Source organism: Lycium barbarum, chromosome 12, assembly GCF_019175385.1.
Source record: "Lycium barbarum isolate Lr01 chromosome 12, ASM1917538v2, whole genome shotgun sequence".
NCBI classification, from domain to species: domain Eukaryota; kingdom Viridiplantae; phylum Streptophyta; class Magnoliopsida; order Solanales; family Solanaceae; genus Lycium; species Lycium barbarum.
The window spans coordinates 60,206,781-60,232,596 of NC_083348.1; the positions used below are offsets into that span (position 1 = coordinate 60,206,781).

Here is a 25,816-nt window from a genome sequence, read left to right on the forward strand (position 1 = left end):
AATAGACCAAAATAGCATAAATTTCTTTTCAGAAATTGTACCAGATACAAAAAATAGGCGGAAATTGCAGAAATTGCTAAATTACACCTCTAAAATGCAAATTTTGCTATTTTTTTTTTATGGTACAATTAAATATAATTTGACAAAGACAAAATGGTTACTTGTTGAACTTAAAATACCAAAACTATTAGGGACAACAACACCAAATACGCTTAAAATACAAAATAATTACCTGCCCCATGCCCCTCCTTAACTAATTCGCTTCTTACCCAACCGGCCAAAACTATTTACCCGACGTATCCCCTCGCCCAAAACCCTTCCTCCATGATAGCATCGAAGTATATTTATATATCATGATGGTATCATGGAAAACTATTAAGAGAACGACTGAAGCAATCCTCCATGATATCATCTCTGTATATTTATATACACGATGGTACCATGGTCTTCAGGAGTGTCTCATTGAAGGACTGAAGCAGGCCTCCATAATACCATCACAGTTTATGTATATAAGATGATAGTATCATAGAGGGGTTTTTTTCGAGAAAAGTGTCTTTTTTAATAAATGAACATGTTCATCCATAATACCATCTCAGTGTATTTATATATCATGATGGTATCATGATGGACTAAGAGAAGGTTTGAGACAGTCTTCCATGATATCGTCTCAGTATATTTATATACCATGTTGATATTATAATTTTGAGGGCATCTCGAGTAAATAGTTTTGATTTTTGTTTTTTAGGATACTAAAGTAATAGGGATATGAACGTAATTATTTTGATTTGAGCATTCTTTCCCCAAACTATTTGAAGGACTATTTAAGACCGACTCATAAGGCCCCGACATAAGGAATTATATTTGTCATTTTCTTTATTAAAATCAGACAAGTTCTATAGCCTGAGGGCCTTTTGATCGACGTCGTTGCTTCTCCCGTACTTTATATATGGGCCTCTATAAGCTCATAGATGCAAATGCATGTAGTGCAATGGATCAGGCCATCAGCACTAGATCACTTCACGAAACATCACAATCGACCCAAACGTGCTAGATGATCTCTTTACGAAAACGGAAAAGGAAAACTCAACCGAATACAACTTTTTAAAAGGGTAATTAAAAAGATTACATCTACTTCTAAAAAATTACACAAATATAACTTTTTCAAAATTTTAATTTTTTAATTACACAAATACAACTTGCTACCTTCCTAAAATATCAATACAGAGGAAATATTATATTTTTTATATTATATCACTAGCACGTAAAAAATCCTCAAATTCCAAAGAATCCCAAAATGAATCTCTACTTTTCCCCTAATGCTAGGTATTTCTCCATACAAAATCCCAAAAATGAATTTCTTCTTTTCCTTGATATTAATGTGTTCACCTTGACAAATTTGTGCCTCTTCCGTATGAGCCCTCCCCAAGTTTCAAGAATTCCTAAAAATCTTGTCTTTTCAATCTTAATTCTCCCAAGAATCCCCAAAAATCTTTCCTTTACGATCTTAATTTTCCCAAGAATCCCTCCACCATCACTACATGAAAATATACCTTAAAAAGTATATGGTATATTCAAATTGGTATATTTAACCGAAAGGATGATAACAAAATATTTTTGAATATAATAATAGAAATTAGAATATTTAAATTTGTATATTATATATAGTATATAATATAATAATATTATTTGTGTATATAGTATATAATATTATGATATACCTAATATATGAATATATTACTCTATGTGTCAACTAATTGTACTCTACAATAACATATAAAATATACAATATACAATATATAGAAAGAATAATATAATTACTTATGGATTACCACTAAAATAGGATCTTAATTAATAATTGACACTCCATCCCATAAAACTTGGCTTTCTTTTTGCCATCACATATTAATTATTCAATTTTTTTTTCTCTTTCATGAAATAGGAAAATTAACTCAATTAAATTTATATTTGTATATATTTAATATAATAAACAATATATGCCTAATATATACAATAATGTATGTGGTCAATATATATATACATACACACACTTTTTGTTTACTATACATAACGAATTATTTTATATGTAGTATATACATAAAAAATAATGTTATATATAGTATATAATAGTGAAATATACGTAATATATAAGTACAAGAATATATATACGTGTTCAAGAAATTGTATAATATATATCATATAAACAGTAGTATACTATTTTATGGATTAAAATGCTAGCTGAGTATATTGGGATGTTTAGAAAAGTAATTAATGTGTTCTAATATGTATTTAATTTGGTTATCACTAATATAGGAAACTCCTTATTATTAGTCTTTTATTCATAGCAACATTTTTTAATGGGAAAAGGGTCAAATATACCCCTCTATTTTGTTTTATCAATTAAATATACCCTTCGTTAGTGAAAGTTAACACAAATACCCGTGTCGTCTTCAAACTTCACACTTATGCCCCTATTTGGATGGAAATCCCCAAACCATCTCAAATTATCCAATTTCAAAAAAATTATCCACTTTTTTTGTTGACCCGCTCCGTCCGACCCGCCTATCATCTTCATCAAGCTCTAGCTTCATCTTCTTTGATGGAGAAAAAAAAGAAAAAAAGCAAGAACACACCCAAATGATAAAATTCCAAAACTCACCTCAAATTTAATCTTTAAATCCAACTCCAAATTTTGGTGCAGCCAGTACTTGAAGGATACAATGACACTGATTTAGGAATCAAATATATGAAACTAAGTTTTTTTATGAAATTAGGAGGATTCATGAAAATTCTCCATATACGAATTTGATTAATGATATGGAATAATAGAAAATTGTGAATTAGTATGGAATTTGGAATACTAATGGGTGAACAATTGACCATATTTTAAATCCTACGAGTATATCAAACAGTGCATTTCTTGAATCCATGGACTACTGGAATACTTCTCTCATCTGCATCCACAAATCCAAATGAGTCTTATCCCATTGAATGCTAAAATTTAAAAAGATTAACTTTAGTCCTTTTTGTAGTTAATAAATTGCCACACGAACAGTCTAAGAAATGTTTATTTAGCAGACAGCTCAAGTCAAGTTATGCTAACACAACGGATTAATGTTTTTTTTCATGGAAGGAGATGAAGCTAGAGCTTGATGATGATGATAGGCGGGTCGGGCGGGGCGGGTCAACAAAAAAGTGGGTAATTTCTTTGAAATTGGGTAATTTGATAGAATTTGAGGATTTCCATCCGAATAGGGGCGTAAGTGTGAAGTTTGAAGACGCCAGGGGTATTTTTATTAACGTTCACTAACGGAGGGTATATTTAACTAATAAAACAAAGTAGAGGGGTATATTTGCCCATTTTCCATTTTTTAATTTATGGTATAAAATCATACATATACCCTAAATATAGAGTATATATTGTAGATTATGTAATTTAGTTAATAGTTGTAGATTACAAAATATTTTACTTATTTACTTGTATTTATGTAACTCCCCCAAGAGAAAATTACACTCTATGTGTACCGGGAGATATAATATTTATCCGCTTTAGCCCATATTTTGAATTTGTTATCCTTTTTAACTCATATTTGTGTATGAACACCTTTTATACACTATTATACAAGGTTAATACATTATGTGTAATGCCCCCAGGTAAAATGTTGTATATAATATTGTATAAATTGAAAATATGGCTAAGTGGTGTAATATTTTATGTTGGGTTGTATGTTTTTGAAACTCTTTATCGACCCAAAACATGCCGAAAGATCAATATCGACCCAAAATTATTTGATCCTGACCACTCTAAAAACATCAAAATAGACCCAAACATATTTGATCCGTAATTAGGAAACTATTCTATATAACTTGTTCAACTCGTCTGATTTTTTTTTTTTGGTGGAGTTAATACACTACGAATGAATATAGTGAGATGATTAAAACGGATACAACACTCGTTAACCTCTCAAAATGATTATGTTAGTATGGTTAGTCAATTTGGAAAAGCAAAAGTTAGTCAATTGGCTAAGAATTAACACATGCTACTTCCCTGCAGTGCTTGTTTGCAATGCTTTCTCCTTTTTCGTTTTGATTTGTTTGTTCATAGAGGATAAATAGATGTCTAAAATTGATCACGAGTTAAGTTGATTTATGATCTGCATTCTTTACTGATACAGGATAATATTGTTTATAAAGAAATTATTACGCCTAGAAACTTTTGGAGAACCATTAATAAACAAATCATATTTTTTTTCTTGTCTTTCTTGTTACTTCAAGTAACCACTAATCATCTCCGACATACAAAATTGGGTTTGAGTCATGCAGCTTTCCAATTTTAAAACTTTTCAGAATCTGAAGCAAACTTTCATGAGTAATAAGTACTTAAAGAAGTTTCATGCTGTGATAGCCCCTAGCGGATCAGGTACTTATGTGTGGAAGAAGATGATTAAATACCGAGATGAGATGGAACATGAGATATGGTGGAAGCTTCAACAAGGTAATTCTTATTTTTGATTTTTCTCCAAAGATAAGAGTAACACCAGTGACTTGGAGAACTCCAGATATTGGATGGATAAAAGTCAATACTGATGGAGCCTCAAGAGGAAACCCGGGTAGGAGTTCATGGGCCTTTTGTGTAAGGGATGAAAGGGGAGATGTGATACAAGCACAGGCAAGAGAAATAGAGGATCTTCAAAGCACCAACACCGAGGCAGAAGCCCTAGCCATTTTACAAGCTCTCAGGTATTTAAAAGACAGTCAATGGGATCAAATAAGAATAGAGACAGATTCACTTTTGGTGAAGAACTCTATTCAAAGGACATGGGAAATTCCTTGGCAAATCATTACTATGGTGGAAGAAATTTGGAGAATAAGTGAGGAAAAAGTGGTGGTGATAGAGCATATTTATAGGGAAGGAAACAAATTAGCAGATCACTTGGCTAATTTAGCTTTGGACACAGGGGACATACAATTCAATTCCTTTCATGACATGGAGAGCCACTGTAAAAGAATTGTGAACAGTGACAAATTACAGCTGCCCTGTCTAAGAATTAGATCATGTTAAGGAGACTGAATATAGGGGGAAGGTGGGAGAAAAGGAGGTCCTCACACTCAAATCCTTTGGGAGGAGAATGTGAAGGATTTGGTTTACACTAACTGTTTGCTAATGGTTGCAGGTACACAAACTAACATAAATGGAGGATTTTAATTCAACAGGTACCACAAAACAACCACACTGAAGGAATTGCAACTGGTTGGAGGCACTTTTGACAAATGACATGAAGTGGAATTACTGCTCCTAATGATTGAGCACATGGAACACAACAGACCTCTTGAGTACACATGGGCATACAGTTTCTACTTAGTGGTTGTTTCTTAGTTGGTGGTATTAGCACCCCGGGATGCTCATCCTACTGAGAACTGGTCATTAGTTAGAAAATGTACTGCCTTGGTGCATATAGATAGCCAAATATAGAGCATGTGAGATATAGAAACAGAAGTTCTTTATGGAGCAATTATTTCAAATTTCATTCTATTAGTAATTTTTAACAATTTGTAATATCAAATTAAGACAAGTTATAAGTCTTAATTTGATCATTAGTTTAAATTTTGTATTTTCATTAGCCTTTTGTACAAACTTCTGGATTTTTTGATAAAATTTATAAAATTAGTCCTAGGCCAAAAGCCTAGTGGACTTTTATTAAAAAAAAAAAAAAAACAACAACGTATGAACGGCCATTAATTAGCATAATATATCGGAGTTCACAATATTATATATATTAAGGAGCGTGATATATTGGAAATCCTAATCACACTACTTTCAGAGTCCATAGGGCCTATGGTTTCCCAAAAAGAAATAAATTAGAGATAATTTAGAGTAATGTGCGTTACACTCGTCTGCCAAATTCCATCATTGATGTGCCCCACTGACGAAATCGTAATCTATTCTGATAGTATTAATTAACTCTTTGATCACTCAAGCAGCTCTAATGAGTAGATTCTTAAAAAGTTAATTATTTGTTCGTTCAATGTATCAGTGGACATAATGACATACAAAATACATATAACCATATAATTGTATGTTTTGTGTAGGCTAATTTTACGCTTTTACATATATATATATATATATATATATATATATATATTGTAAAACAACTATTGTTATTTTTTGAAAAAAAAAAAAGGTTATTCTGCTAAACCAGATAGTTTTGCTCCTAATTTTGTATCTCTTAAGAGTTTCTTGATGAAAACCCAACAAAAAATAGTTCCATGGCTTAAATGATTCGAATCTGCACTGAGTCACAAGAACAACTTCGAAAAGTAATGGATAAGAGGGAGTACAAGTACAAAAGGATACAACACATTATGAACCAAACTTTAATTTATATGCAAGGACTTCCACTAAGTTGTATTCATGGAGAGTGTATTTTTATCCTTAACACTTGCTTACGTACAAAATAATATACAATCAGCACCAATCTCTTGTGTTCTCTATAGGCTCCAATAATCTTAGTTTTCAAATTGACAAGTGAGGGTGGCTCAGTGGCTAAGCACCTCCACCCACGACTGGTAGGTCCTGGGTTCGAGTCACACTGAAGGGGAAGTGTGAAAACACTATAAATCCTCCTAAAATGGGAGGGGAAAAAAAAATAAAAAAATCTTAGTTTTCTAACATATGGCTGAGAAGTGCCACTTTCGGCAAGAAGTTAGGCATATATATATGAGATTACGTGGACTTGCAGCATTTTAACTTTCCTTTTCACTTATTATTTAATCCACCTTGGGCAAAATTTGTTCTATTTTAATCAAATGAAATATTTCACTTTATTTTCCAAATGAAATTTTGTACTACTTCCCTAAACTAGTTAATTTCATTTTAAAAAAAATATGTCTATGTATTAGTTAAATATTTGGAGAAAATTTAAACAAACTCAGTTACTCTACTCTTGCGGAGAATAGGCAGATCGATGACAAAGTTACTCCATTAAAACCCCAAAACTGAAAAAAAAAAAAAAAGTAAATAAAATGAAATCAACACCACATTGCGTTTGAATTTATGCCTGCAACACATGTAGTAGTTGCGTTTATGGGAGGAACAAATTAAGGTAAGATACCAAATTTCTTTTTTTCCCTTGTACGTTTATCAGTACTAATAGTCTGTTTGGCCAAGCTTATTTTTCCCCCAAAAGTACTTATTTTTTCAATAAGTGCTTATTTTAAAAAAAGTGAGGTGTTTGGCCAAGCTTTTGAGAGAAAATAAGTACTTTTGGGGAGTAGCAGAAGCAGTTTTTCAGAAGCTAAAAAAAATAGCTTTTGTCCAAAAGCACTTTTTTGAAAAGTACTTTTGAGAAAAATACACATAGAAGGACTTTTTAAAAGCTTGGTCAAACACTAATTGCTGCTCAAAAGTACTTTTTAAATTAATTGGCCAAACACAAGCTGCTTTTAGCCAAAAATACTTTTTTGAAAAGTACTTTTAAAAAAAATACTTTTTAAAATAAGCAATTTTTTGAAGCTTGGCCAAACAGGCTATAAAGTTGAAAAATCCGTCAATTTCACTTTATCCTGTTAATAGTCCGTTAGCAATACCTCTATAGACGCCCACGGTACTTTATTTTCCAGAAGCAACATGTGTTTTATCCCATGTTCCATGGACCCAAAATCTTAGCTATTTATATATCATAGGATTTTGTATAAAATGGATAAAAGATAATTTAAATATTTTTCAAAATGAGCTTTTTAGTACTTACTGTTGGTGAAAGCTAGATCATCAGACATTTGTAATATAATAAAAAGGAGATTCAAATTTACTACACTAAAGGTTTCTTAATGATCCATTATAAGTAACACTCTTCATTTATTCCCATTAATATACACAAGGTTTCAACATTATCCAATAAACAAGATATTGAGAAATTGAGCTTAATACTCCACCACAAATTAGCACTACTTCATAGTTTATTTTTCATCTAGAAGATCGGTGCACCTTTACAATTAGTTTAAAGATGGAATGTAAAATGTGATTAGACGCTTAATCCTTTGTGATTACAAGGAAATTAGAATGAAACAAAAAGATAGCAAAGGTTACATCATCAACCAAAGCTAATTATTAAGATAAGAAAATCACTAATCACCCCACTATCAGTTGTCCCTTAAAAAAGTCCCTCTTCCATGTGATTCTTGCTCCAAAACGGGCCCTAACTGCTTTACTTATCATCCGTACTTTTTGAAATTTACCCTACATTTTAAAACAATAAAGTAATTTAATTCTAAAAAACTACTTAATAGGGCAGCATATCTTATAATGGACGTTTAGTGCATAAACAGACAAACTGATATGCTTCAGCATTAAAAGGAATCAAGTTGGGCAGTTGGAATCTCACTGTTTATCTTTTCTTCAAACTATCGATTAATTTGGATTTAAAAATCCTTGACATATTTAGTTGAGTGGCCATATAAAGCTCTGGCATTACGGAAGCATTAGCAATAGTTTAAGATACGCACAAAAGTTTCCCTTTGCTAGTCCAAAATTATGACGTTTCTCCAACAAATGCCCAACTTAATCTCTCTTCTTCTTGGGTTCGAGTCACACTGGAGAGGAAGTGTGGAAACACTATAAATCCTCCTAAAAATTAGGGAAAGGAAAAAAAAAAATAAAAAAAAATCTCTCTTCTTCTTCGATAATACAGGAATTAAACAGACAGTTTCTTCGTAGTACGTTAAATCCATAAGTTTTAGAAGTTTTATTTCTTTTATTACTTAATGTGTAGTTAAATTATGCCATATACTAATGTGGGTCCACTATATAAATTCTATCTATTCAATCTTTAGGTTCTTACTTTTGGACCTATTACCCTTTTGAAATTATAGGTTTAAAGTTAATTAACCTAAAAATAATATAGTACTCAACTCGTTTACATATATAGGTACACTCCGTGCGAAGATATTGGGATCAGTTGATCCCAATGACTATATACTACATCATCCACTGTTTCTGGTTTTAATAAAAAAAATTGGTTTAATTACATGATAAAAACATAGTGATTATTTTTTTGTTATAAAATTTTTTTAAAAAAAAGTCAATTTCGTGCAAAATTTTTTTTAATTAAGTCACATTACCAGTAATAAACTCTATAAAATAATTAAATTCAAGTATAATTAATCTGAATGTCAAGAGTCTACCAGAAACAACATCTTTGTTTCTTAATGTAGAGATAATGTCTGTGTAATTCTACGCTCATCATACCCTATTCTGTAGGATTTCACTGGGTATGTTGTTGTTATTGTTACTGTTGTACAATTAATCTGAATAAGAAAAGACTCACCTTACTCTTTCAATATTAGTATTCCCTCCGTCTAAAAAAGATTGTCATCTTTTGACTTGACACAAAGTTTAAGATATAAAGGAAAACTTTTGAAATATGTGGTCCAAAACAAGTCTTACATATTTGTGTGGCTGTAAATCACCGTTTCAATTTATGTGAACTCATTTTCTTTTTACGTGCAAAAAAGAATGATCCCTTTTCATATTTGGAAATAATTTATCTTTATACAATAATTTATAGACATACAAGATATATGTGCCTCATTTTACACCACAAGTTTAAATTTATTTTTTTTTCTTAAACTCCATGCCCAATCAAATAAGTTCACACAAATTAAAATGGGGGGAGTATAACATTACTATACATAATCCAATTTCCAATCTAGGAATGGAAACATAAGTCAAATGAACACAAGAATCCCCTTAAATATGCCACTGGCCATATATAGTGATGGATTACCTACTTGCGAGGAACAATCTGATAATTAAGGAGATTATGATTCGAACTGTACGTAACGTTTAGGTGGAAAAAATAACACTGCACCTGATTGGCGAATATCTCTCGTTCAGTTTCCTTTATTTTTCTTGATATAGGGAAAACTAAAAGAGAGGACAAGGAAAAATAAGAAGAGAAAGAGAAAGGCATTGTTTTTCCATAAATTGAAGGGTCAGTTCGAAAGAGAACTAAACTATTAGATTGACTTTTTAAAAATAACTTATAGTAAGTTAAAAGTCATAAGTTGAAAATATTCAACTTTTGACTTTTAATTTATTTTTTGATTTAAAAATAAATGCTTAAAAACACTTTATATCTTTTACGAGCATCACAAAAAGTAAAAAAAACTCAAAAACCAAAAGACACTTAAAATAAGCAAATTCAAACACCCTCAAAGCGGAGAAGCAGTCAGGTGCTAAGCTGATGATCATGGAGAAAGGTGAAAAAGAAATTAAAAGTGAAAGTATACTTAAAGAAAAAAAAGAAAAAGGACAAAAAGAAACAAATCATTAGCGACGATGGAACATGGGTAAGTGGTGTTCGGTGGAACTGAAGAAAAAATAATATTGGTGGAGTACTTTCATTCTACAGAGAAATTAGGTCAGGGGTAGAAATTAGTGGTGAAGAAACTCTTCATGTGTCTACCTTTTTTTGTTCTTTCATTTCTTTATAGTACTACTTAGTTTAACTTAACTTAACTTTGAAATTAAAATATACACTTTCTCTGATTTACCTGAAAAATAAGTATTCACGATTGACTAATGACCTGAAAATTGCGTGGTGTATAATAAATCAATACCGAAAAATTGTTAATTTTTTATGGATGTTTTGTCAGAATTTAGTCGATAAAGGCATTTTAACGAAAAATTCATCAAAAGACGAGCCAAATCTCGACAAATTTCGTTAGAAATTTTCATAAAAAAAGAGCGATCCTTACGCACGAAATAGGCAAAACTCTATATTATCCCAATAGAATTTATATGTAATCTAGCAAAACGCTATAAGGGTGGGATTGGGTAAAGAGTGGGGTTAGGGATGGCAGGGTTGGGGGTTGGAGGTGTTATTGGTGTGAAAAAGACAATGAACTTGAAGTGTGAACTTGTTTTTCTTATTTTCATTAGGGAATATGTTTTCCTTATTTTGAAGGAATTTATTTTCCTAAAAAAAAGTGTTTTTCAAAGAATTTAAACCAATCAAATATGAAAAAATTAGAAAATATTAACTAAACACACCTTTAAAGAAGTTATCTTTTCTTCTTGATCCTCGACCCCGATTCCATATAGGACAATTTGATCACTTTCCAAAACCAACACACGACACCTATTAAACAAGATCAAATCAAAGAATAAAATCTCACCAAAGATTCTTACTTGTTTTACCTTTTATTTTTATTTTTATTATATTATTCACGAGCATATACCCTTCACTTAAAGGACAAAAAAAAAAAAAAAGAGGTTTGTCACAGTGGAAATAACATTGTTAACATGTAAAGCACTGAGTCATTTTTTTTTCTTATTTTATTACGATTGTTTCACTATTTAATTGAAGCAGTTGTGGATTGAAAACCGGTTTTGGTGTGTAATTGCTTGCTTACATGTGATTTATTATGGCTTCACAATTTAATTCGAGAACTTTCTTCTAGCTGTTTTAGGGAATCAAGGAAGGAGAACGATAAAAATTTAATTGGCACTTATTGTGTTTGAAAATCCTTTCAATGAGAAACACTAAATTGTAACCCTTGGTCATCGTACTAAGGAGTGACACTAATAAAGGAGAAGCCGCGTTAAACATACATCTAAATGAGCTTCTAATCCTAAGATAAGTTTGGAAAGATTTGATTTTCTCTTAGAACTACTAATCTCCCTAACTAGAAGTTGTGGAAAATAAACGAAACCTTAAGCTGATTTGCCAACGTTCTTATTATAATTAGCATCAAGCTCTAATACAGCAAAAAATGCCACATCAATTTTTTTTTTTTTTGGTCCTTTTTTCTTTCATTTTGAGAAATTTTAGTTAAGATTTGCATCCCACAAACTTATTCTGCTGAGGTTAAATACTTTTTTATAATATTCTTTCATTTTAGTCCGTGTGGAAAAAAATGACACCTTATAGTTGATATTTTAAAATTCTTATTTTTCCCATAATAACATATTGTATAAATAGAATTGCCACTAATATGTTTCAAGTTTCAAACCATAAGTTTGAAGGGCACTTATGATATGTGATTTTTTTTTTCTTTTTAAACTCAGTGCTCTATCAAATGTCGCTCAAAAAACGAGATAGATGAATTACACATACAATCCAGGGAACTGAAAATTTTCATTGATATGTACAAAACATAAGATTGGGAATGATTGACATAAAAATAAAAAATATATACTCAGCTACACGGAGGCGTATATAGCCTACAAGGCAGGGTTCAATTAATCTCAAATTTTTAATGCGAAATCTAAATTTATATATAAAAAATTATTAAAATTATAAAAAATAATAAATATGAACTCCTAACTTTAAAAATATAATGAATTCAATGCTAAAATTTTTAATATTGAACCCATAAAATTTAAATTCTGAATCCGCTTCTGACTACATATATATACAGCAACGAGCCTAGTTTTGTTTTTTAACCCTTTTCCCAGGAGCCCTTTATGCTCTTGTGGTAACTCGAACCCACAACTTTCACCTTAGAAGTGGAGAATGTTTACCATCTGAACAACTCTATTGTCCAAACCCAGGTCTGAAATGGGTAGTAGTTCCTTTTTACTAATACAAAGGTAATCCAACTATCATACGAACTGGCTTAGGAGGCGGTGGTTGCGGCGGCTTCTGCTCCTCTACAACTACCTTTTCCGGTCGGGGAGGCTGACATGGACATGGCATTGCTATGAATTTGGGAACTTGGTCACCTGGCATCAACACTGCTGGCATGCTTTGGCTTTCATTCTGCCTCTCAATCTGTAAAACAGAGAATGAACAAAGTTAATTTTAGCCATAAGCTTATGACAGAAACAATTAATTATTCGTGACTCTGTCTAGCTGGATAACATAAAACAAGTACTTCAATAAAAATGTTTCATGAATTTGAGACGTGCGGTAAACTATCTCTTTAGAGTGTAACGTGTGTACATTGTCGGTGTAGTGAATTTTTTACAACATCAGCCTATATACCTACAATTAAATCTTTTAAAATTTTGAATTTGTAATTTTAAAAATAAAACAGATTATTATCTGTTATAATAGGTAAACGTCTATATATATATATATATATATATCTTTTTTCTAATTTGGAAAAAAGTATTTATTCAAAATATTCTTCAAACAAGTTCAAAATAGTTTATCTATCAATCCAAACAGAAACGAATCCAGGATTTTAAGAGGATGGGTTCACTATTTTAAATAAAATTTTTAAAAAAAGTGCATTTAGTTGGGTTCGATCTCACGACCTTAAGGAATTAAATTAAGAGCTTAACCAGTGCTCTACTCAGTCTAGTTTAACCATGTGTTCCTTCGATTAATATTAGATATATTTTAAAAATTATATACATAATATACCGAATTTAGTCGGTGATCATGTGTTCAAGTGACTCATTTTTTATGCCTAAATTCGCCCCTGAATCCAAATACACCCTCCTTCTGAATTCATGTGACATTAGACATTTTTATATTTAGTAGGAATTTTTTTTAACCCCCCATTTTAGAGGTTTAGTAAGAATTTAACTTTCAAGTTTCAAAAGTTTTTCATTCTCTAAGTAAACTCTATATCCGCTCAAACATAATCACATAAATTGGAATGAGGGAGTACAGAAGTTCTATCTGAAAATTCAAAATGTTGAAATTTCACTCTAAATCTTTTCCCTATTTTCCATCCAAAATGCAGGAGATCTTACCATGTGAGTGTGCTTGGGTTTCAAGGATGCTGGATCATCACCAGCTTCAAGATCAGACAAAGATCGACGACGTATGGAACGAATTTTGTCCCAGTGATAGCAGCAAGAAAATACACCACTCAAACTGAAAATGACAAGCAAAAGAAGAGCAGTTCCAAGAGGAAATCCTAGAGATGGCCGAGATGATGATTCCATCATTTGGGGTGGGGCATAATATTGAGGACTCTCCATCACTTGTTCTACAGCAACAACAGTAACAACTTGATGAAGTAGTATTCACTCCTCTCCACATCCAATGCACAAGAAAGAATAGAGGAGAGAAAAAGATAGTGCAATAACTATAGGAATAGTAGTGGTCTAAGAGCAAAAGCAGCTTGAAAGTGAAGGTGGATTTGGTTGAAATGTGCCTTGGGGGTAAGAATAAATTTATATAATTGGTAGAGATGTCGGGACGTAAAAGTGTGTACGTGTAAAGGTTCAGTTGCTGTCCGGGCTGAGGTACGGAAGAAAAAGTTGTTTGGGGCCGTACTTGCTTAGGTGCATAGCATGATGCCTCGTATTAGGGCTAGATATAAATATCAAAAATTAAAAAATCGAATCGAATCGAACTTCAACAAATCGAAATCAAAAGAATTAAATCGAATTAGTTGGGTACGGTGTTCGGCGTTTACTTTCAAAAAATCGAAATAACCGAATCGAAGTTTGATAAAATCGACCCGAAGAATCGAATCCCACCGAAATTTAATACATTACCCAAAAAAATCAAAATAATCCAGACCCATTAAGTTTAAGTAAAAAAAAAAAAAACTCAATTGTAACAAGCCCTCTTTTGTTTTTGTATTCCTAATTTTTCACTTCAGTTGAGAAAATCAAATATCCTTAACAAAGGAAGGTGATTAGGATGTGACTTTAGGATTAATGTATGTTCTTTATGTGTTTTCTTAATTATTCTTGCTGTATGTTTATAACACTTAGTAATCCTATATCATGGTTATAGTTTTCTATTCTTGTGTATCCTGTTTGTTTGATTTTGATTTCAATTTATCAGTTTTATGTTTTATTGCTTTTGAGAATATGAATTAGTGTAAATGAAATTGCTTCTAATATCATATCAAAAAAACTGAATTGAAAAAATCGAAATTGAACCGAACCGAACTTAAAAAAACCGAAACCAAAAGAATCGAACCGAACTAGTTTAGTTCGGTGTCCACCTTCAAAAAATCAAACCGAAGTTTGATAAAATCGAACCGAACGCCCACCCCTACCTCATATGGCCTACTACTTTTTTGGTGGTGGAGTAGGGGTTCAATAAAAAAAACTAAAAATTAAAAATAATGTTTTTGATGGAAATCAAACTTAGGATGTTTGAGATAATTTTGAACACCCTAAATTACTTGAGCTAACCTTTTACATATGTTCAGGGTGTTCAAAAGTTAATATATATGTATATAAATACAAAAAATCTATCTTATATATACACTGTAATTTTTTGCCGAGGTTGTTCGGGTGAACCGCTCTATTGCTCTGCAACTATCTGTTTTTGGCTAATTATTTCATATATATATCCTCTTTCTGAAAGTTTAATTTTTACATACTTAATCCATGAAAAAATTAATCCAGCACATGAGAAAATATGGTGAAACATAATTTACTTAAGTAATTAATAGTGTACGTCTCTGTTTTGAAACTATGTGGTCATGAAATCCAACACTTGGTTTAGGCATTTGATCTTGGGGTACTTGAAGAAAAAAGTTGGTAAGAGTTAGGCATGTAAATTAATTTGGTGATTTAGCACAAATTTAAATACGTTAAAATGGATTGAATTTTAAATAAATGATGATTCAACTCAATGAAAGTTTGCAGCTTCGATAAATATATTTTATGCACAGAACGACGTGAACCTTTTATAGGTCCTATGCCTACTTTTTTGGAACATTTCTAGTCGTTGGAATTATAGTGCACTCAGTGCCCTTCAAAATAGTTTTGCTTTGTTTTTGTTTTAAAAAAAAAAATTATAACTATGTAATTGAGTTGCTATATATATATATATATTCTAAAACCTTCTACTTACTCCACCCAACTCTCCCTGTCCTCTCCCTTATAAACTTCTTCTCTCTGATCTTTTTTGCTTTTATTTACAAGTTGAAAAGTCGAGCTACTATATATTAAGTTCATTCATATTGATCCAAACTTTTGAATCATGGATATATTTAATTTCTTGCACAATACACCCAGATTAGAATGGACTGAGCGACTCACACTTTTGTGGGTCAAATTTAACACCCTTAATAAGGAAAAGTGTAAGTTGTAATGGCAACGTAGCGACAACAAAATAATCGAGTATAATACTTACTAAAGCAATAATGATAACAATGATGATATGATAATGTCATAGCACAAAAGAAAATATACCAGGCAATAAAAAAGTAAAACACTATACTACTTAAGTAATTATGATACTACGAGAAGAATTTTCCAAATTGGGTTGAACTGACTTTAAAGTTTGCTGGTGTGAAAATGGGAAAATGCTATTCAGCTGGCAAACACTGGAAAGCAATCTCCATCCTTTCTGCTCTTTTTAGGATCTGTTTCAACTTGCGTAGTGCACTTTCTTAAGATTTGAAAGCTTGATTTCATTTTGACTTCATATTTTGATTTCATATCAACATTTATTTATAAAATCTGCACAAAATTTCAACTTTAAATCATGATTTCAAATATTAAATTCTCCAAAAATAGGAGTTGAAATTCTAAATCGTGATTTCAATTTTTTAAAAATTTACAACTTAGACTCATAAATTTATATTTTGTAAAAAAAAATTCATAACTTGGTAGATATATTTATATCTACCATGCATATTTGATCAAACAACAACAGATATTATGTTGTAATCTTTTGCGATTAAACTCTTAGGTTCTACGTAGGGGTGTACATGGACCGGGTTGGTTCAGATTTTTTAAACACCAAACCAAACCAATTGCGTCGGGTTTTTAAATTTATACACCAAACCAAACCAATAAAATTCGGGTTTTTCAACCTCGGGTTTTCTCGGGTTATTCGGTTTTCTCGGGTTTTCGGGTTTTTTTTTCGGAATAGTCTTGATACAAAATATATAACTTTTACTTCAAATATTTCTTTAGTCCTAGTAAGGTACAACTATATAATTAAGGTGTTTCTTAAGAAAATAACACAAAATGTGAGAAGAGTGATGACATTATATTAAAATATTTAACAAAAGCTAATAAAATCGATTAACATAAATATTGCTAATTAACAAGCCATAAAGAAAATGACCATAATCTAAAAATATTAAGTCATGCTAAAATAAGTACGACAAATAAGTATCAATTACATGACAGAGAAAAAAAACTTAAGTTATGTATTTTCACTCTCTAAATCAATTATGCAAAACTAAAGAATAGATATCCAACATCATTGTCATTCCTAAAGGTAAATTGAATTTCTTTTGTTAGCATTAGTGTTGAGTTGGTTTGGTTTTGGACTTTATTTGAGTTACTAACATCCATAGGATATAAAACTTATTGACGTTCAAAATTCTAAGTTCAAGCTTGAATAATATGATAATAGATAAAAAACTACGAAATTTTTTAAGAAATATTTATAAATTACATTCCAAATAAATATTTTTATGTATAAAATATTTTAAAAATTGAATACATGTAATGTCGGGTTGGTTTGGTTCGGTTTGACTTTTTTTAGTTAAAACCAAACCAAACCAATTATGGTCGGGTTTTTTTTTTCAACACCAAACCAAGTCAAACCAAATCACTAGTCGGGGTTTTTTTTCCGGTTTGACTCGGTTTATCGGTTTGGTGCGGTTTGTCGGTTTACTTTGTACACCCCTATTTCTACGTCATCTTGATTTAGAGATGGAAATGATTTCATGTTTGGAAATCTTTTTAAACTAATCTTCTTTATTTCAGTTCATTCTTCTGCCTAATTACATCAGATTCAGGACATCAATGTTATTTTCACAATTTGTGGAATTTTCATATTTATGAGAAAAAAAATACAACCTAAAAAATTTAAATTTCATGTTCAAGCAAACTTCATCTTCAAGTCTGATTTCAAATCGCTAATCAACTTCGAGCTAGCTTTTAGGTTACTCAAATGTCCTAACTTAAATGTGAAAGTCCTAAAATTTCCATCAAGTATTTTATTTAAGGGACAGCTTGCCTTTTTTTTTTTTTCTACTCTTCTCAATTGCTATAACAATCACTAACCCTTCTTTGTCCCCGTAAAACAAAATAGTCATCTGTTCTACTTTGATTCGTGTTCTGCTTTTGTTATATTCTATTATTGTTTGAGTATCAGGATTCGATTATACGAGAATCGTTTTGTTGTGAGAGATTTGACAAGTGTCTTTTTTTTTTTTTTTTCATTTCAGTTATTGTACAAATCTTTTGAGATATGTACGGAGAATATTAAAAGAAAAATGATTGTACTCCATTATCCTAAATTTGTTTTCCGTGTATTTTCCGTGTATAGTTGTCCAAACGCAGTACGTTGAAGAAGTACTCAGAATGTGCTGTCTCACTAACAAATGGTACAATCTGTCTTCTTTTAAGTTGCAAATGGCATCTGTTGAATATATAGCAAATGGAATAAAACATACGTTTGTTGCATCTGAAGTCTTATAATGAACATAATTATATGAACTGAACCTCTTCAATGACTAGGTTCATTTTATTTTAACTTTTTATTTATCAGCAGTAGAATTAAAGAAAAGGAAAACTTTCATAAATACAACATCTATAAGAGTCAATTGTATAAACAACAATGACTACTTTAAATTGTAGTTGAAAATCCCAGGCTTCCCGTTAGGACATAATCCCTCCGTGTTAATTTATGTAACGCAATTTGATTTTGCATGTATTTAAGTAAAACAATAGAGACTTTTGAAATTTATAATTTTAAATATGTCATAATATTTGTGTGTTTATAAAACTGTTGAAGCTTGTGATTTAAACATGACATAAGTAATATTTATGTGACTATAAAATCTTTTCCTTAAAGGTAAAATGGAGAGTATATAATTAAATATTTTTAAATATAAAATGTGTCATTTTCTTGAAATGTGTAACTAATAAGAAAACATTGTCATAAAAACTGAACGAAAGAAGTAAAAGCATGGACGATATTTTATTGCGTGTAGTCCTTCAGGAGGTGTGACCCTTCGGGTTCTCTAAGGACGCAACAACAGAAATTGGTGAACATTAATTTGATCTTTTCTGTTGCTGTAGCTACATGTGAAAAGATGAAATAACTGGGGCATGGAACACGTCTTTTCGTAGACTACATTGCTTCATCTCAGTTGGATTTAGGACTATATGACATTAGGGCCGCCTTTGTTTTAGACATTTCTACAAAGAATCTTTGTTTGAGTTGCCTTTACTGTGTAATACAGTACTCTCTCCCTCCCGATTCATGAGGCGCTGTTTGATTTGATATAAATTTAAAAAAGAACTAATAATTTTTTAAATTTGTGTTTTAAAATAAACCTTAGATACTTGTGTAATTATATATAAATAATTTCATTAAGAGTAAAAAATGAATTTTAAAGTTAAGTTATTTATAATTACAAAAATGTAACATAACTAAAAAAAAAGTGTGTTATATAAATTGATACAGAGGGAGTACGCCGTAACTTTTTTTCTGAAGGATTTCGAGCTTGAACTTTTGGAATTTTATGATTAAAATGGTCCTTAAAGTATGGAGGTTGGATCATATACTGGTTAATGGAAATAGTACTTCGTAATGTATACAAAAAGTGTACACGTTTGGTCTAAATCATATATATATATTATTTTTTTTGATAAGGGTCTAAATCATAAAATTAACAGTACCAAGTCAAGTATGTTAAACTAAAGCAGTTTGCAGCGAATGAATCACTTTGCCCTGCTGAATTCAATTGGTATTTACAAATCAAAAGATTGGGAATATGGTTGAACCACAATTCAATATATATACACCAATGAGCTAGGCCACTTCTAAAATTAATGGTATTCCCTTTTACTAGTACTACAAAGGTAATCCCACCACCATACGAAACGGCTTAGGAGGCGAAGGCGAAGGCAGTTTCGGCACCTCTACAACCACATTTTCCGGTCGGGGAGGTTGACATGAACATGGCAATGCTATGAATTTAGGAACTTGATCACCTGGCATCAACACTGCCGGCATGCTGTGGCTTTGGTTCTGCTTCTCATTCTGTAAAACAGAGGATAAGAACAAAGTTAATTGTAGCCATAAGCCCATATAGACAGAACAATTAATTAGACGTGACTGCGTCTGTTGGATGGATGTGTCACATAACATGAGTAAATTTTAGCCTAAAAACTTAGATGATTGATGTATACAATTCGAAATGGTATAAACTAGTGTAAAAGTTCAATTCCAATCTCACCAACAAAATGAACAAAAATGTTCACGAAAATAATTTAAGAAAAAGAAATTATGGAACGTATTTAAGACTTGAAACATAGGTTTTAAATTATTATTTCCTAGTAACAGTTTGTGCAGATTTTTGTTACAATATTGGTACACTTTAACCTATTATAGTAAGTTAGTTACTCTTTCCGTGTACTTTTACTTATTTATTATATTAAAAATATATTTACTTACTACTTTTAGCATATCAAGATAAATTTTTTTTCTTCATATTTTGCCCTTAACATTAATTACTTATTCTCTAAATCATTTCCCAAAACATAAGACTAAACATCAATATGGATATTATGGTAAAATACCAATAACAATTACTCCTATTATTTTTTAAAGGATGTATAATGTCTAAACTAGACAAGTAAAAATGAACGAGAGAGAACCATTTTAGTAGATAATCAATTAGTGTTTATCAATGAGATTTATCGATCTGATCATGTAAATAATTTTTTACACTATCAAACTCTAGAATATACTAAGTTCAATTATGTTATGTCCAATGCATAACTTTTTTACACCATCAGATTAACCTGACTCATAACATGTAGCTCTTTATTAGTTAAAATGTACTAATAAAGAAAAAATCAATTGCACTGTGGATTGTTGTATATAAATTAAAACCAATTATTATAAGTAAACAATATTGCGTCTCTAATAATTTAAACTTTTTGAATGAAATGTTAATTGAGTAAACCAAAATAGGGGAATAAGATAAATGCTATACCATGTAAGTGAGTTTAGATTTGAAGGAGGCAGGATCATCGCCGGCTTCGAGGTCTATACCATTGGTGAAAGCTCTACGAAGTGACCGGATTTTGTTACAGTGATAGCAGCAAGAAAAGAGACCACTCAAGCTGAATATGACAAGCAACAGAAATGCAGTTCCAAGAGGAAATCCTAGAGATGGTCGAGATGATGAGTCCCCAGTACGGTGTGGTGCATAGTACTGAGGATGCTCCATCATTGATCAAGAGAAGGAAAAATAAGTACTTATTAAGAACAGAAATTTAGTTTAAAAATAGTGTTTGGAACATTGGTTTAGGACAAAAATGGGGAAGGGGATTGGATTTTTTTTTTTTTTTTTTTTTTTGAGTTGTGAGGCAGATTGAGAAAGAAGGGGATAGTGGGTAAGAATTTATAAACTTGATATGTAAGAGCTCATGGTTTTTTTGACAGGTAGTTTGGATATTTTAAGTTATTTTTTTCTCTTATAGACATAAAAATCTTACAAGTTGTGAAAACTATCAAAACATTTCGAATTCTTATACAATCTTACCAAATGAGCAAGTCATAGTTCATAACAAAACTAATACGCTACTACAAGGCCTTTCTAAAAAAATACAACATCCGAAGGATTTTGAACTTGAACTTTTGAAATTTTATGATTAAAATGGTCCTTAAAGTATGGAGGTTGGATCATATACTGATTAATGGAAATAGTACTTCGTAATGTATACAAAAAGTGTACACGTTTGGTCTAAATCATATATATATATATATATTTTTTTTTTTTGATACGGGTCTAAATCATAAAATTAACAGTACCAAGTCAAGTATGTTAAACTAAAGCAACTCCACTCATGTGCATCTCACATGGGATGTTTTAGTTAAGATATTGGGAAGTTTGCAGCGAATGAATCACTTTGCCCTGCTGAATTCAATGGGTATTTACAAATCAAAAGATTGGGAATATGGTTGAACCACAATTCAATATATATACACCAATGAGCTAGGCCACTTCTAAAATCAATAGTACTCCCTTTTACTAGTACTACAAAGGTAATCCCACCACCATACGAAACGGCTTAGGAGGCGAAGGCGAAGGCAGTTTCGGCACCTCTACAACCACATTTTCCGGTCGGGGAGGTTGACATGGACATGGCAATGCTATGAATTTAGGAACTTGATCACCTGGCATCAACACTGCCGGCATGCTGTGGCTTTGGTTCTGCTTCTCACTCTGTAAAACAGAGTGCTAAGAACAAAGTTAATTGTAGCCATAAGCCCATGTAGACAGAACAATTAATTAGATGTGACTGCGTCTGTTGGATGGATGTGTCACATAACATGAGTGAATTTTAGCCTAAAAACTTAGGTGATTGATGTATACAATTCGAAATGGTATAAACTAGTGTAAAAGTTCAATTCCAATCTCACCAACAAAATGAACAAAAATGTTCACGAAATAATTTAAGAAAAAGAAATTATGGAACGTATTTAAGACTTGCAACATACGTTTTAAATTATTATAGTAACAATTTGTGCAGATTTTTCTTACAATATTGGTACAGTTTTAACCTATTGTAGTAAGTTAGTTATTCCTTCCGTGTACTTTTACTTATTTATTACTGTAAAAATATATTTTCACTTTTACTTGCTACTTTTAGCATATAAAGATAATTTTTTTTTTCTTCATATTTTGCCCTTAACATTAATTACTTATTCTCCAACTCATTTTCCAAAACGTAAGACTAAACATCAATTAATATGGGTATTGTGGTAAAATACCAATAACAATTACTCCTTTGTTTTTTAAAGGATGTGACTTGTTTAAACTAGACAAGTAAAAGTAAACGAGAGAGTACCATTTTACCAGATAATCGATTAGCGTTTATCAATGAGATTTATCTATCTGATCATGTGAATAATTAAGTTCAATTATGTTATGTCCAATGCATAACTTTTTTACGCCATCAGATTAACCTGACTTATAACATGTAACTCTTCATTAGTTAAAAAATAAGTTAAAATGTACTAATAAGGAAAAAATCAATTGCACTGTGGGTTGTTGTATATAAATTAAAACCAACTATAAGTAAAAATAATATTGCGTCTCTTATAATTTAAACTTTTTGAATGAAATGTTGATTGAGTAAACGAAAGAGGGGAAGATAAATTCTGTACCATATAAGTGAGTTTAGATTTGAAGGAGGCAGGATCATCGCCGGATTCGAGGTCTATACCATTGGTGAAAGCTCTAAGGAGTGACCGGATTTTGTTCCAATGATAGCAGCAAGAAAAGAGGCCACTCAAACTGAATATGACAAGCAACAGAAATGCAGTTCCAAGAGGAAATCCTAGAGACGGCCGAGATGATGAGTCCCCAATACGGTGCGGTGCATAGTACTGAGGATGCTCCATCAATAATTTAATTTGGTTATGATGAACAGAATTTAGCTTAAATAATAGTGTTGGAGCACTGGTTTAGGAGAAAAATGGGGAAGCGGAGTGGATTTTTTTTTTTTTGAGTTGTGAGGCAGAGTGACAAAGCAGGGGGATAGGGGGTAAGAATTTATAAATTTGATGTGTAGTGTGTTAGGTGTAAAAGTACGGTTGCTGTCCGGGCTAATGCACGGAAGAAATTTAAGATGGGGGCCACTTGTTTAGTAGATCCGCTATACCAAAAAGATTGTCTTACTTTTCTTTTTAGTTTGTTCTAAAAAAATTGTGTTACACCTTCCACCTTTAAACTAAATTACGCTCATGATTCAGGACATAGAAACTAAGAAGAAAGTGTGAAAATTTGAAATTTGATTTTGACGGTCAAGGTGCGGACCGTACTTCCAAGTATGGGCCGTACTTTTAAGCCGCACTTGGCATGGGAAAAAATGGAGTTTCTGGAAATTGCCATCAAAGTACGGGCACAATGTGCGGGCCGCACTTTGAAGTGCGGGACGCACTTCTATCCCGTACTTCGCTGTGATTTTAACCCAGCTACTGGAATTTGCATTCCAGGTACGGGCCGTACTTCAAAGTACGGGACGTACTTTGCGCCCGTACATCTTCCGCTTCAGTGAACAGTATAAATTCGAGACTTCAGTTTTATTTCTCACTTTTCACATTCCCAAGCCCTAGCACGAAGTTCTTCTCTCCCAACCTTCAAGATACACTAAGGTAAGCAACCCTAACCCATTCCAAATGGATTCTAACATATATCTATGAACATTAAGCGAGAATTCATTGTTTTTAACCTAAGATTTTCAAGAAAACCCAATTTAAGGGATTCAAGATTAAGCTTTGGGATTCTTCTTAAAAGTTCAGATTTTTATCACAAGTTTGAAGGGCTACCAGGTATGTAGGGCTTCGATCTACGTGTGGGAACATCTTTGTTCTTCCCCACGCCATGTTCTTCCATGATTATACAAGAGTTCACCAAAACTAGGGTTTTTAGACAAGTTCATGATAAACCCTAAGTCCATGTACCATGATATACTATGTTAGATTACTAGTTCGTTATTGTATTCCTAATCTTCCATTTTGGTTACTGGGAATCCGTCCGTAATCCATGAAAACCCATATATTGCATTCCATGAGTTCCTACATGCAAGATAAATTATGCTTACTTTCATGAATATCCTACATGTCTACACGTTTTCGTGCAAATAAATTACAAAATCTTTATCCATGTTATAATACAAGTCATGTTTTTATACAATGCATGGGCTTCTCAGCCAACTATACCATGTTCATGTTTTGGGGAGTTGCACAGATTACCGAGAAGGTTTTACACTTGAAAGTACGTATAAGTTCATGCTCATGATCAGGTTTCAGTTTCAGTTCTATTATTTCATGTGTCATGCTTATTTCATTCAATTGCTTTATATACTAGTACATTCAATGTGCTGACGTCTCCTTTCTATTGCCCAGGGGCCTGCACTTCACGATGCAGGTACGGACTTACAGGCAGTAGGATCTCAGCTTTTGGTGAGCCCCATCCTATTTGGGGTGTTATCCTTATTTATTTTCATGTCATGTTTAGCAAGTTAAGGTATGCTGGGGGCCTTGTCCTAACAAGTATGTTTTTTACAGTTTAGATTCACAATAGAGGTTTCATAGACTAAACAGTCAATTACGTCAGATACTCAGAGTTGTGTAGCCATCTTTGGCTCAGTTTATGATATTTCCGCATTCACGTTTTATACAAGTATTTTATTGAATATTATGACTTCTTATGTTTTATTAAGGCTCATCATGTTTCATGTTATATTCCGCTCATGTTTATGCTCATAATGATTCAGCAAGCCATGTGGTTCGCTCCGTCACATGCAGTAGGGCACCGAGTGCCGTGTTACGCCTAGGCCATGGTTCGGGGCGTGAGAAATTGTCACAATTCTATATTTAGAAACAATTTAACTTTATGAAATGAATTACAACCATACAAATATCTAAGACTTGTTTTGGACCGCAAATTTCAAAAGTCTGTCTTTATTTCTTAAATTCCATGTCAAATCAAATTAAGACTATCTTTTTGGGACGGAGGGAGTAATTTGTTATTCTTTGTCCAACTATGAGTCTACACATGCATTGTGATTTTTTTTGCCAGTAAGTACTGGATCATATTTATATTACACTAACTTGCGTAAACTAAACCTCGAGTCAATTACTTAGTAGTAAAGTTAATTATCTTTTTTTTTAATCCAACAAAATCAATCAAATTTATATATTTATCTTACAAAGTACTAACAATGGTTAGAAACCACTTTAAAAATGAGAGAAAAGGGCCAAAATAGTCCTTTAAGTTTGGATTTTGAATTAAAATACCTCTTACTTTTAACATGGAACACTGATTTTAGGGGAAAATTATGGAAAGCGAATCCGGCCTTTATGCTATTGATCTCTCATTTTGGGGTCTGCTTAGAACTGCTACC

At 31.8% G+C, this 25,816-nt stretch overlaps 3 protein-coding genes across 5 annotated transcripts; all 3 read right to left on the reverse strand.

Annotated features, from left to right (window-relative positions):
- Positions 1-12,112: 12,112 nt before the first annotated feature.
- On the reverse strand, positions 12,113-14,117 carry LOC132623780 (uncharacterized protein At5g65660-like). Of its 2 annotated transcripts, none has more exons than XM_060338588.1 (2): positions 13,703-14,117; positions 12,113-12,758 (listed from the first exon to the last, which is right to left on the reverse strand). In XM_060338588.1, exons 1-2 carry the CDS (start codon positions 13,931-13,933, stop codon positions 12,579-12,581), a joined length of 411 nt encoding a protein of 136 aa, XP_060194571.1. In that variant the 5' UTR covers positions 13,934-14,117; the 3' UTR covers positions 12,113-12,578. The 2 variants fall into 2 exon arrangements, with proteins under 2 accessions (XP_060194571.1, XP_060194570.1); XM_060338587.1 differs by having other exon boundaries at positions 12,113-12,770; positions 13,703-14,116.
- A 5,540-nt stretch (positions 14,118-19,657) lies between these two features.
- LOC132624813 (uncharacterized protein At5g65660-like) lies at positions 19,658-21,600 on the reverse strand. Its single transcript, XM_060339534.1, has 2 exons — positions 20,893-21,600; positions 19,658-19,934 (listed from the first exon to the last, which is right to left on the reverse strand). The coding sequence occupies exons 1-2, from the start codon at positions 21,130-21,132 to the stop codon at positions 19,746-19,748; spliced, it is 429 nt and encodes a 142-aa protein (XP_060195517.1). The 5' UTR covers positions 21,133-21,600; the 3' UTR covers positions 19,658-19,745.
- Positions 21,601-21,835: 235 nt separating this feature from the next.
- Positions 21,836-23,456, reverse strand: LOC132624812 (uncharacterized protein At5g65660-like). 2 transcript variants are annotated; one of them, XM_060339532.1, is made up of 2 exons: positions 23,073-23,456; positions 21,836-22,143 (listed from the first exon to the last, which is right to left on the reverse strand). In XM_060339532.1, exons 1-2 carry the CDS (start codon positions 23,307-23,309, stop codon positions 21,940-21,942), a joined length of 441 nt encoding a protein of 146 aa, XP_060195515.1. In that variant the 5' UTR covers positions 23,310-23,456; the 3' UTR covers positions 21,836-21,939. The 2 variants fall into 2 exon arrangements, with proteins under 2 accessions (XP_060195515.1, XP_060195516.1); XM_060339533.1 differs by having other exon boundaries at positions 21,836-22,128; positions 23,073-23,449.
- Positions 23,457-25,816: the final 2,360 nt, after the last annotated feature.